Raw genomic sequence first — 14,562 nt, forward strand, 5'->3', positions numbered from 1 at the left:
TGGCAACATACTCAAACTCTGCTTTTCTGCATCTGTTTCAATTACACATCAATTGGTGTAATGTTGTTCCTTTTTTTTTATTAGTGTCCGCTGCAATTCCTACCTAGCATCTCTTTTTTATGTTTAAAATATTCCCTACAACATCTGTCGGGAGTAAAAGTAGGCTTTCTGTTAGCTACCGCTCTAATCTAGTTAGTAAGTTGAAAGAAGAAGGTAAATGTGACAGTTTTATTGCGGACTCTGCCAATTTTGAATTTCTTAACTATAGCTACTGCCAAAGTATTCAGTTCTTTCCACAGTTTGTGTGTCACAATTAGAAAATGTTGTACATACTCTTTAGCGGTGTTTTCTTCTATTGGTGGTTTTCTTTAACGTTTAATTATACTGGATATTGTTGTTTCTTTTTAAGGTTAAACTGGTTGGAAAAAGGGCAACCGTGGCGGGATGGGGTCGTACAAGACATGGACAAGCAACGGTACCCTCCGTTTTACAAGAAGTAGATGTTGAAGTTATACCAAACGATAGATGCCAAAGATGGTTTAGAGCGGCTGGTAGAAGGGAAACAATACATGACGTTTTCCTATGTGCTGGATATAAAGAGGTAAAAGAAGTAAAATGAAATAATTGATATGTACCTAGATGTTAGGATCAAAGACTGCCAACAACCATCACGGTTAGCAGTTTCAAAACGACCATTGCTAGCCTCCTCCTAGGTTTGATTTTCTTCGAAAATAGCAATCGAAAGATAATTAAGGAACAATTTAAAATTCTGTCGGGGTGAGGCGTTAATATATTTGCATACTGATAAAACTGATAAAATTGAATTAACACTCGGAAAACAAGAAACGAAGACGCTAATAAGAAAAAAAAATAGAACCGAGCACCTACAGAAAGAAAAGGATATCTTACTTATTGAAATATTTTTTCATTTTGAGGGCCTAACGTAACGGAAACCAGTAACGTAACGGACACTATAAATTGATATTCCAACTAGAATTTGCTTTAATTGAAAATTTTTAATTTCGTATGGAAAAAAACAAAAGAATAAAAGTATGAATCTTTAAATTAATAAAGAGATAATAGTAAAATCAAAAATCCTTTTTCTTTTTGAATTGTTAAGGTTCACAGCGTGTTAAGTTACATAATTTGTCACGTCATAGATAATTAAAAAGAAATGAACGAGGATACATAAAGAGATAAACTACAAAAATAGCAAATTTAAAGTAGATATTTATTTTTCAAGAAATTTAACACTTCTGTGAAATTCATGTCGTCAAAATAGAAGTAGATTCCAAATGTTGACTATAGCATATGGTGAAGCTACCTTGAATCGAAGAGACAGACGAAAACATTGATGAAGTGAAGAAAATAATATTGACCAATCGTCGAATCACCGTTAGAGAAGTTGCTGAGGACCTAAACATATCGATTGGCTCCTGCCGTTCGATTTTTACTAATGATTTGGACATGAGAGGAGTAACCGCAAAATTCGCACCGAAATTGCTTTCGACCAAAAACAGCATCGCATTAACATTGCTAAGGAGCTATTGGACTCTGTCCGCGACGACCCAAATTTGCTTCAGAGGGTTATAACTGGTAATAAATCACGGGTTTATGGTTATGACGTAGAAACCAAAGGTCAATCATCCCAATGGAAGCTGCCGCACGAGCCAAGACCGAAAAAAGCGCGCCAAGTTAAGTCGAATGTGAAGGTTTAACTTACAGTTTTCTTCGATCGCAGGGGCGTGGTGCCACAGGGTAAGTTATGCGCAATTTACGCTAAGCAATCCGCCAGAAATTCCCGGATTTGTTGAAGAACAAAAATTGGCTTTGAACCATGAAAGCGTCTCTGCTCACATCGTTGCTTGAGAGCGAATTTTTGGCCAAAAACAACACTCTAATAATAGAGTGCAGCCACCGTTTTCCCCAGATCTGGCCTCCTGTGACTTTTTCTTGTTCCCAAAACTGACGAGGCCCATGAAAAGATGACGCTACGCTACGATTGAGGAGATAAAGGCGGTACTGAAGGAGAAACTGAACAAGATCACAAAAAATGATTTTCTGAGGTGCTTCGAGGATTGGAAAAAACGTTGGCACAAGTGTATAATATCTAGTGGGGATTACTTTGAAGGGAACAAAATAGATATTCATGAAACAATAAATAATTTTTGAAAAAACACAAAATTCACGATACTTTTTGGCTAGACCCCGTATATTATTCCATTAAAATAAAAAGGCTTTTAGTGGACAATTTTGCAAAGTAAGGCGACCCAAAAAATGTTGAGCGAATGTCAGGCAAGCTATCCAAGGCTTTTACTTTGATAACATGTTTGTCTTTTTAAAAACAAGGTGAAGGTAGTTAATTGGATCCTATTCAAAGTCAAAAATGTTTCTAAACTACTATGGTTTTTGTACAAATTACGTTATTATTAACCCTCGTAGATAGAATGGTAGGTATAGACGCCCTTCTTAATCATTTCAAGAATCGTGGTTTACTATACCCCTGCGCGTAAAGGAGATTAATTGTTTTAAATCGTCCTCAGTAAATTGTTGGGATAAATAATTTCATAAGCCCCGTTTAATAATTGCAGGGTGGTAGAGATTCATGTCAAGGTGACTCAGGAGGACCCTTGACAATGACCGTCGAAGGGCGCAAAACGCTGATTGGACTGGTGTCGTGGGGCATTGGATGTGGCAGGGAACATTTGCCGGGAGTTTATACAAACATCCAGAAATTTGTGCCTTGGATGGACGCAGTAATGGGATAAAGTTGGAATGTCAGATTGAGACAAAACGTGCCAACTAGTGTGGACATTATTTGCGGAGGTAGAATGAAGACTACCAAGGCATACAAATAATTCAGTTATTGTTCACTGAAAAGCAAATATCTCCCCCCTCAAATCATACAAATTCCATTTAACATTCTTGTCATCTCAAACAGCATCAGCTACCTTCATTAATATCAACGTAGAAAAAGATATATCGATGTAAAACCGGTAAAAGTTTATCACAAAATAATATTTATTTGTTGTCTGGGAATCGTACAGCACACAATACCTTTTTAAGAATACCAAGACAAAGTTATCTAATAATTAATAATTATTTATTACTAATAAATTATTTGTTAATAACTAATCGCAGTTGACAGTTAGTACCTAATCAGGGCTTAGTTGGCATTACAGTAAAAGAAGGATGCATTCATTCTTAAATTGTTTTTTTTTTATTTCAAATACATACTTATGAAAATATGGAATATTTCGCAGTTCGTTTCAATGCATCGATTTATTCGATTCAAATTTTGAGTATAATACAATTATTCGAATTGAAATTTTGGCAAACTCACACATCTCTGGATGATGGAATTTCGAAAAAAATCAGAAACTTTAATTTTACAAAACAGTCGAAAATTCTACAGATAATCGTAGATACTCAAACAGGTGTGTATATTGAAAACCAAATATCCCCTGCGAAAATAGAATAACAAAATTTTAATTACCATCATACAAATAATAAACAAATTACGCCCATCGCGGTTTGCTAACATAAATTTATAAATATGGAATGAACTTATTGTATATTTTAAAATTTTATTTGCAGTGGTTGATAAATAAGTAGCTAGAAATTATATGATTTCTGTCTCACTAAAGTTGACTGAATCAGCTAAAATATGTATTTTTGTGAAAATGACGAAAACCTTTAAGAAATATCTAATTTTCCTGACTGAATGAGAGATCCTAAAATTATACACATTTTCTAAGAGGCATTTTTTATAATGACATGAATTCGCATGCTGAGTCAACTTCACTGAGACAGGATTGGTGTATGTATGCTAGAGGTAATTCAGAATCTCATGAGCTTTCATCTTATTTTATGCAGTGATCAGGATTGTATCCGTCCATTAATTTCTACCTCTCAATAGCATTGGCTGTTATTTTCTACACTTTATTTGAAGCTTCCCCAGGAATACATAACGAGGCACGTACATAATTAAGAGCCGAGCCAATGTTTTTGTGAATATGAATGCAGTAAAATCTGCCTCTCACGCATTTTACGGCTCATGAGATTTTGAAATACCTCTACGGGCGAAGTCCATAAGGTGCACATAGATCATCCGGACGGTGTCAATCTTCCTAATTATCATCGTAGATTATGGCTAAGATTGTCCTGTTTCTACATAAGATGGACATCGACTGTAGCATATAAAAATGTCGCATCCCTAAGTGGAAGTATTACAGGCTTATGAACCTGGTAAAAGCATCCTCAAAATAAAACACCTTTAATACTTACAGAATAACATTTAATTTTCAATGAAACTTCCTAACCAATTAAATTTGTTTTGTCAAAACAATGGACTTATTACATACGTAAAGTAACAAACGACTAAAACAGTTTCCTTTAAATCGACTTTCAAGAGGATTAGAGACATAGGGGCGCAAATGGATAACGCGAGCCGTAAAAGCATCACAAGCTGTGTTCGGAGATGACAAGCTGTAAGTCGCTGCGCAGAGAGACAGTGCGCATCTGATTATGTTTACTTTTCGGTGCGTTCGTTTACCTTTTGTACAGTTTGCTTTGTTTATGCCCCTTTCTCTAATATCTCTGGATTTGTTTTTATATAGAAATTAATTAACCCAAATTATTATACCAATGTTATACTTAATAATAATTTGCACTTTGTTTATCAATTTTATGAAAAATATTTAAAAATACTAAACGAACAAAAAAATTACACTAAAATAATCACATCACACGACATCATATACATCAGGTAATATTGTTAAGGGTAATCAACAAAATGGTAACGTAACACATGAGATTGCCTACAATTAGGTAGTAACAAATCATGGATTACTATTATTGTACCTCTTATAGAGTCTATTTGCGTAAGTAATGTTTGTACTATAATACCTAATGTTTAAAATGCAAAGAGGAGCAATTCAGTATTATAAATAATTGCTAATATAAAAAAGTGATAATAGTAAATATGTATTTATATCTATTTATAAAATATAATTATTACATGTAAGTTTTTATTTGAATAAATTTATCGTTATTATAGTCGCATTTTTAATACCTTTACCCTTTCAGTTATTTTTTATTTCTTTTTAGCAAAATTTTTAAAAAGTTAAACAAATAATTACTAGTAAGAATAGAAATAGTATTATTGGATAACATCAACTACATAATCATCAAAATTTCTGGTCAACCTAACCCAAACCTTCTTTATTAAAATTGTTAATTTAATAACTAATAATTTTCACCAAACATTTATTGATCAATTATTGTATAAGCCACAGGAAATGTAAATCAGGATTAAATGTGCACAAAAATTAAAATCAAGAGGATAAAGAATAATGACTACAAAATGACGTCCTCATTTTCATAGAAGAGTTACGTGATTTTAAAAATACGTAATTCAATTATGAGAAAATTTCTTCCCATTCCTTCTTCTCTTACTAAAGATAAGTAGCGGTTGAAATGTGTCAAGTTTATTACATATGTCATTAAGAAAAGGATCATTAGCATTATACTGTTGTAGTCCGAAGAAAATCCTTTCAAATTGACTTTCTTTTTGTAGGATGATACTTCGTGGAAAAATGGCAATTAACCCGGTACATAGCAATTTTATTAAATATGTCACTATCTAAGCTATATTGACCTCAATGTACTTGAAGATTGGAATGACATTAATTAACTAACGTTATTTCTAAACTATGATCTAAATAAAAGAGAATAAAGTAATAATAAAGTAAATAAGCTTGTGTGCTTGTATAATTGTGAAACATTTTAATCAAAGTATAAAGAGTAATAACTATCTGCAACCTATGAAATAAAACAATATTTTTTTTCAATAAATACTTACATTGTTTTGCACTGTTTCTTTTTTTTACCCTGAATAAAAAGACCCACTAAATGTGGTTTCGTCCTAACTGTTCTTTCAAGGTAGAATTATTTGCAGATTCCTTGTCTATTTGTAGAACGTTAAGTTTTATTAGTGTTTTAATTATAATAAATTGCGATTCATTATAATTATTAGCTTCAAATAATTAAATTTGATTAATTTCTACATGTGTTACGCACAGGTTTCATTCCTGACTGCCTATTGATATCTCCACATCAAAATTATATCTTCCAATTAGTTATATTTATACCGTATATTATGCCGAAAAACTTTCATCAGTGTGCTTTGGTAATACAGTCGACTCTCGTTCATTTAAACCTGCGATAATTCGAACCTTTCTATAAGTCAAAGTTATCACGAGTTCCTTACAAAATCTCTGTATATTTCGAACTAAATCAATACATTTTTATGCACTTGGTAATTCGAACGAAAAAATCATTGCTACCTAACAAAACGATGCGTTAATTCGAACTCATCGGCGTGAAACACTCGACAATTCAATGTTGCAGAGAGAAAGAGACAGGAAGATTGTGAGTACATACATTTTGAGGCAAATTCAAACTTGTATCATCGTATCGTCGAGCTTTGTTTTTGTTATGATTAGTTTAATACACACTTCCGCACGAATTGGTTTGTTTAGTTATGTTTCAGCTACTGTTACTCTTTCGTTCTATACAGATTAAAAGTTTGCGTTAGTCCTAAAAAATATAAATGCTTGACGATTGCTGAAAAGAAGAAGTTGATCAAAAAAGCAAACCAGTATAACAGAGTTCTTTCGAAAGATTAATTAATTCGCATTAGGAATATGTACACGAATGTACCTATAAACTTTTGTCATTGTTAAAGAATAGCAGTTAATAAATAATAATTGATCAACACTTAATAATTCCAAGTTTTATTTATTTTCTCTCAAAAATTTCGAACGAGAGTCGACTGTATTTGAAAAAAAAAAATTACTGACAAGCAAGAGAATAGACATTTAAATATAGCTAGAACAAATTAATTCGTCTACTTTGACTTGTAATTGAATCCGAAAAAATTCTATATTTAAAAAAAAAACTTGCGTGTTTTTTTGGAAGGAAGAGTAAAATCGAACAAAAGAAATATTCGCTTCAATAACTTGCGCTTCTATTACGCAGAGGCTTCTTTCCCGAGAGCCTATTAATATCTCCACATCAAAACCGCTGTTTATCTCTGTTTACAGTATGTTTATATATATTTATACTATCTATAATGCAAAAAACCTTATCAAGTGGATCGTGATAAAATTTGAAAACATCGGCGAAAGAATTAGCATTGAAAATATATAATAATTATATTAAAACGATACCTGTGTGCCAAAAAAGAACAAGGAGATAATCGTTTCTTACGCCGAGGTTTCTTTCCTGACTGCGTATTGATATCTCCATATAAAAACTGCTGTCTATCTCTGATTCTAATATATTTTTACATGCTGTGCTTTGAAATCAGTTATACTTAGACTATGAACTATACAAAGAAAACCTTTCGTAGGTAGCTTAGAATTTGAAAGCATCGGTAAAAAAGGGTAAGCATCTACTTTGATTTGCAGTTGAAGTCGAAATGCAGGTTTTTCTTCCAAAATTAAAACGATAACAATATTTTTTTTTCATTTTGTAAGGAAGGCTAAAAATGAACACGAAGATATTTCTATCAAAAACTACGTAAAGGTTTCTTTCTTGACCGCCTATTGATATCTCCACACCAAAAGTGCTGTTAATCTCTATTTCTGGTCAATTTTTAAGTGTTATGCCTTGCAGTTAGTTATACATATACCATATATTATGTAAAAAAATGTTATATAAGTAGATCGTGGTAAAGTTTGAAGACATCGACAAAAGAATAAGTATTTTAATATATAAGAAATTAATTCAACTACATTGATTTGTAGTTGAAAACGAAATGCAACTTTTCTTTCCAAAATTAGAACGATATCTATGTGTTCTTTTGTAAGGAAGGCTATGAATGTTTGTATTGCGTAGAGGTTTCTTTCCTGACTGCCTGTTGATATCTCCACATCAAAACTGCTGTTTTTCTTTGGTTTTGGTCAATTTTACGTGTTATGTCTTGCAATTAGTTATATCTACTTATATCATGTATTTAACAAAAAATGCTTTCTTAAGTGGAATGTGGTAAAATTTAAAGCATATAGTCAAAATAATAAACATTTAAATTTATTCATATACTTTTATTTGTAGGTAAAATCGAAATGCTGCTTTTTCTTTCAAAATTAAACTCTTTTTTTTTGTAAGGAAGATGAACAGCAATCTACTCTACGCTTAATCTCTACTACCAGAGGACTAGAACATTGCACATCTTTAATTATTTGTTAAGAGTAGTCTAATGTATGTCTACTTCTACTCCTCTTAACTCCTGGTTCTGCTTCTTGTCTCTAACTAACCTGCGTGCATGAGGTGTCTCACAAACCTATCTCACTTCCTCTGTTTCCCTACTCTTTCTAATACCTCCTAATTTTTTTACCCACGGTAATAATTTGCCACACTGGATTTCAAAGGCTTTTATCATTTCCGCTGTGTCCACCGTACAGAGCCGTATTCCAGATTAACCTTTAACAATATTTTTAGAAATTTTGTTGAAAGCGGTTCGGCCCTGCATTATCCTTTGCATGATATCTCTATTTCTCCTTACATCTTATCTTATCTGACTTCCTAGATCCCGATAATCAGCCAAATTTTTCGTCTCCAATATTTATATTCACTCATTCCCGACTTTTTCTTCCCTTGCATATCAATATTTTTGTTTCACTTTTATAGATAAGTCAGGACAAAAGGAGTAGTAGGGATATAAAGCAGAGGATAGCGCAGGGTCGAGTCGCTTCCAATAAAAAGAAGTCACTTCTAGGCTCGCGAATGGTTAATTTAAAATTCGAAAAAGGTTGTTAAAGGTGTTTGAGTGCGGCGCTGTACGGGTGCGAAACATTTACAGTGGGCGCGGCGGAAAAGAAAAGATTAGAAACGTTCGAAATGGGGTGTTACAGGCGAATGAAGAGGATACCGTGGATAGAGAAGGTTAGAAATAGAGGTATTAGAAAAAATAGGAGTACAGAGAGCTCTATGGAAGTCAATAAGGAATAGGCGAGGTAGGTTAGTAGGGCACCTTCTCAGGCATGAAGCTCTAGTCAGAGACATAGTAGAGGCAGAAACGGGAATTAGGAGGGGTAGAAGTAAACCTAGATTAGATTACTGTTTGCAAATAGTTAAGGATATTGGTGATGTTCTAGTTTTAGGGAAATGCGAATATTAGCTCAGACTAGGAAAGAGTTGAGGTACGTGCCTAACCAGTTTTAGGACTGACGACCTTATGATGACGACTTTCATTTAGTTTCGTATTCATTCATTGCCAAAACTGTACCCTTAAAATATAAAAAATTCGTTTCTGAATCGCTTTCACTATTGACCGACAAGATTGCTTAAAAATATGTTATATCATATATATAAGCATTATGTTTTATAGTTAAAAAGGCTGCCCTGACTACCCTTATTTAACTATGACAATATACGGGCCATAACATATCTTTAATCGACGAAAAGTAACTGAAAGGAAGATCTACACTCTCCTTTACTTATAATTTACCCTTATGAAAAGTGCGCTTTTCTTCTTATTTGTAGCTTATTGAGCGGGTCCTCTTAGCATTAGAAGGTTACCTCCGTTGGTTAAATGTATGCAAGAACTCGAAGATCGTGTAACCCAGAAAGGTAATCTCAATTCTTGTCAGCGACCTCGAAAATGACCAGTGCAACTAACAGCGAGCACCTTCTTTGACCGACACCTGACGCGCGATGGGTCTCCTGGTAATTAGCTTAAACCTATTAACGGTACCTCCCCTCCTGAAGACAGTTAATTCTCTTCAACCATACGCTCTGTCGAAAAGGTCGATGAACCAAATTCAGTCGAGGATGGCAGATGACTTTGCCAACAGTCCCTTCTTAGCGCCGGTCTGACAACGACTGCGATACTGCGAACTAATGACCATAGGCACTTAGTCCTCGCGAAGATGCCCATGCCCTACTGGTAACAACGACAGCGCGCCAAATTCAAATTCTATTCGATGAACAGTGTGTGCCCATCGAAAACAAAATTCGGTTTAAATAATTGACCACCGAGGGATGAACAGTTAATGTGCGAAAATGTTTGCCGGTTATAAGTAAACGTCACCTAACTTTTGATTTTTGTCGTGTTCAGTTGATTAAGTTGATTGATTTTGTTAAGTTTTTATTATTAAACAATACCATCTAGTCGTTTAAAGGTAAGCTTTTTATTTTATGAACAAATAATTATTATATAACGATGTAATTATTAATTGCTAATAACTTAAGAACTTCTTTATTAATATTTAAAATGTTAAGTACAATAATTTCACTTTTAGTTTGCGCAAAACCTGTATGACATTATTAATAAACTAGAGAAGTTTTTTAATTTTATTAATACTGCAATGTTTCTGTAATGGGCTAGGTTGGGTTATGACTTGCAACTAATTTAACCCGGAACACCGAATCACATCACAAAATATTTACTACAATCACAAAAATAATTTAGATTTCTGCAGCATCCAATTCAAATTCATTTATTTATAAATCATATACGAAGATAGTTATAATTTAATATTAATCATGTTATTATTACAAGCCTATATGAATACACAATTAATATTTATCCAACCCGCTAATAATGTAACATCTTATACGAGAATTTTGCCATCATTACCATAATGAGACTTTGGTAATGGTTTAAAACTTATTTTAATATTTCTAATCGGAAAATAATATCTCATTGTTTATTTTACTAATTATAATTAGTTGTATGGGGTCATTTAATTTTAGTTCTAAGAACTGAAATGTCATTAATTCTTGATGTAATATTACCTATATATCAATTTTAATTCAAGTAATGGATTAAAAAATAAAAGGTATCTAATTTTGAATCAAATTCGATTTTCCATAAATGAAGTACAACTTATATTGCCGGTAGTAATATTAGAATAATTTTCAAAAAGATTAGATACTAAATAGCTTTTTAAGAATCATATAATGGCCTATTCAATTATTTTTGAATGGGTAAGGTGGTAGATTTAGGTTTTTAAAGTCAGACAAAGAAGTCAGTGAGTTCTAATCTTCTACCATTAGTAAATTGCTTAAGAAATTTAGGTTACTTCCTGGAATTAATAAATTATAAATATTGTCCATTTATAGTTATCAGCATTTGGTATTTGATTAGAAAAGGAACAAAGTAATAACATTATCCGTTAAAAAAGACTAACAAAAAAATAAAAATGTAGTAGGAACTTAATAATTGTATTCTCTAAATTTGCTATGCACTTAATCGAAGTTTGGAAAATCACTGTCCCTTCTTCTCACTTACTTATAAGCTTGGCTAGTCTAAACTGTTAAAAATAATACACAGATAAATAATTAGGAAAAAGCAATTGGGAAGGTTGTAGCAACTAGTGAAAAAAATTCAACTCATGCTTTTTCAGAAGTTCTGAATTTTGTTTCGCAATTATAATTTCATTAGCAAAACACCATTATTTCTTCCATATCTTTTACATTGGAGTGATTTTGGCACCTATTTTCGACCTTCAATTTTTAGGTGTTTTTTTGATGTACATTCAAATTTGAAAAATCAAATGCTGATTCTACCTTTTTCAAAAACACAAAGTTTAATTATTATTATTTATTAGTAATCCATACTAATTATTCAATAATTATTTCCGCAAATAGTGTTTTCTTCAAGTGAAAAAACTAAAGTGATTAATATTTTTATAACAATAATAAATATCTGTAACTAAACTTTTATTTAAATTAAATTTAAATCAATGTACGTACTGCAGTCAAATTAAATTGCACCCATAGCTGTTTATCTTTATTTCTGATCAATTTTTACGTATTATGCCTTAATGCAGTTAATTACACTTATACCATACATACCTATGTTATGCAAAAAAAGCTGTTGTAAGTGAATTTCGGTAATATTCGAAAACATCTACTGATAGGCAAAAGAACAAGTATTTAAATATATCACATACGAGTTAGTTAAATTTTAAATTGATTCATCTAATTTGATTTGTAATTTAAATCGAAATGCAACTATTTCATCCAAAATTAAAAAACTACCTGTGTTTTTTTTATAAGGAAGACAAAAAATGAACAAGAAAATATTCGTTTCAATAACTTGCTGTTTAACGTGTTACGCAGAGGTTTCTTTCCTGACCGCCTATTGATATCTCCAAATCAAAATTGCTGTTTACCGCTATTTTTACGTATTTTGCCCAAAGTTATCGATTAGTAATCTACAATAATTATTTTGCCAAATACTGTCTTCTTCAGGAGAGAATTAAAACGATTAGTATTTTTATAACAACAGTAAATATCTAAACTTTTATTTAAATTAGATAAATGTACGTACTACTTTCAAATTAAATTGCACCTATTCGATCGACCAGGCCAATTGGGCCTAAGCCTTTAGGTTAAAACCTAAACAAACATTTACTTAGCCATCCAAATTGAATACAATTAAGTGTACCTATATGAACTGCATTCTATTACAACACGACCGGTTGCTATCATGTAAACCGTGGAGGAATCTCGTTGAAAGAAGGTAGTTAATCAGCTCGCTATAAGAAGAAGAACGAGTTGAAGATGCGATATCGCTTACGTGTATACACATATACGCGTACAGATATTAATTAAATCTTTGGTAGTTGCCATAACATGACGGCGTTCCACATAAATACTTAACCGGTCAACTGTAGGTGCTTACCTACCAACAAGTTGTTTTCGTTGTTATCTTTTAACGTTCTTGTATGTTTTCTGATTAACAATAAATGGTGTGCTAAAGGCATTTAAAAGGCTATTATTTTTGTTAAAAAAGTTATAATAGATGTGAGAGAAAGAAGAATATCTCTTGACTATTTAGTTTAATTGTTTATTGAAATAATAAAACACGTTAAAAATGTAAAATTTTTTGATGATGAAGTCGACGAAGTTTTCTTCTAAAGTTAAATCAAATAAAAAGTTAATATGTTCAGTGAAAAGCTGCAATAGCACTCCAGACATAGATCTTCACTCTTCACCTACATTAACTACTTTCCAATAAAAACTAACCGTTTTATATATGTAAAAAATATATTCGGAAAATTAGANCTGTCAAACCTACACTAGCAAGGAGATCGGGCTGAAACTATAGCTACAAGCTATCCAAGGATGGTACTATAGAATGTCACCTCAAGGTAGGCCTAGTGGCGTCATCTCTTGGTTAGGCCGGAAACTTATCAATCCACCCTCGTATACCCCATGGAAACGTTGCAACCTCTTTTCAATAGTGTAACTAAAACGACTTCCTTTTATATATATATAGATTATTATAGGATCCTTATAATTAATAAATAATTCTCCAATTAAATTTTCAGAAAACAAGAACTTCTTAATTACTTACTATTTGATCAACATTAAGTATTAGGTGCAATTTTGGGAACAGACCGTGTGTTAATTGGGACAAGATTTTATGTTTACGTATGTCAATAGCTTGGCGTAAGTTGTAAGGCCGAACTTGACTTCCTGTAAGTTTAACTATGTGCAATGAATCCAATTACATAGGCACCTCTACTATGCCTACTTCCCACTTTTTACATACCTGACTTGCAGTTCTCCGCCTTGTTTAATGCTACCGTGAACCGATAAAACACACGCATAGCCACATCATAAGATAATCTATCGTTTATCGCCTTCCAAGCGTGACCTTTAAAACATAATAGTTTTAGTTTCGAAATTTCTACCCACGAAAGCCGAGATATTTTCTACTTTATATTCCTCAAGACAATCTGTTATAAACGCCAGGGACGGACTGCGAACAGGGTGAAAGGTATATATGTCTAGGGCTAGAATATACCCACATATGTTAGTTATTAATTTATTATCGAGTTTATTGTATTAGGAAAAGTTTTACCCTATTTAGTAAAACTACACGTTAGGACAAGTTTAGATTTGAAAAGATTGTGCAACAATTTATAATTTTAATGCTTTATGAGCGATAGTAAGTATTTATATAAAATAAAAGAGCCTCACATCTAATTATTAAAAGTAATTTTAAAGAACGGACACTTGTTTTGTCAGCTTTGAGTGTGGTATTGGTTGATAATGTCCACAGTCAAAATGGGCGAAACACGTTTTTGTTTTTCCAAAATGGCCCACTTGTGGTAATCAGAGGCATGCTTATTATGATTTTTTATCGATATTGTGAACACTCAAAGTGGTTGAAACACGTGTTTTCCTTTCCAAAACGGCCCACTTGCAGTAATTATCGATGTACGGTATTGCAATCACTAAGAAACACACCGCACCTGTGCTTGGTCACTGTATAAATTACAAATAGCTGTAATTTCACCTTTATTAACAACTAGCTTTTCCCCGCGGCTTCGCTCGCAAAAATTAGTATTGTTTCTCCATAAAACCTTTTAACTCCCAATTCACCCTTACGTTTTAATTTTATGTAATTTCTCCATTTTAGATTTCAAATATAAACGTAGCAACAGCATTTCATCCTTAAGGGTTGATTTTTGAAAATTGTCAAAATACGTATTTGCTTAATTTCAACAAGGAGCAACCTTCGAGTAAATGTGAGTACAT

General features: G+C 32.5%; 1 protein-coding gene across 1 annotated transcript in view; it reads left to right on the forward strand.

Annotated features, from left to right (window-relative positions):
- Positions 1–14,562, forward strand: part of LOC108740469 (serine proteinase stubble) — a gene marked incomplete at its 3' end in the record, with an annotated part of 52,718 nt that overhangs the window by 32,884 nt on the left and 5,272 nt on the right. Inside the window, exon 6 of the mRNA XM_018474796.2 lies at positions 2,592–2,763. Within this exon, the coding sequence (XP_018330298.2) occupies positions 2,592–2,763 (172 nt within the window). The remainder of the gene's footprint in view (positions 1–2,591; positions 2,764–14,562) is intronic.

The sequence above is a fragment of the Agrilus planipennis genome, unplaced genomic scaffold (genome assembly GCF_000699045.2).
Source record: "Agrilus planipennis isolate EAB-ADULT unplaced genomic scaffold, Apla_2.0 scaffold57, whole genome shotgun sequence".
Taxonomy (NCBI): domain Eukaryota; kingdom Metazoa; phylum Arthropoda; class Insecta; order Coleoptera; family Buprestidae; genus Agrilus; species Agrilus planipennis.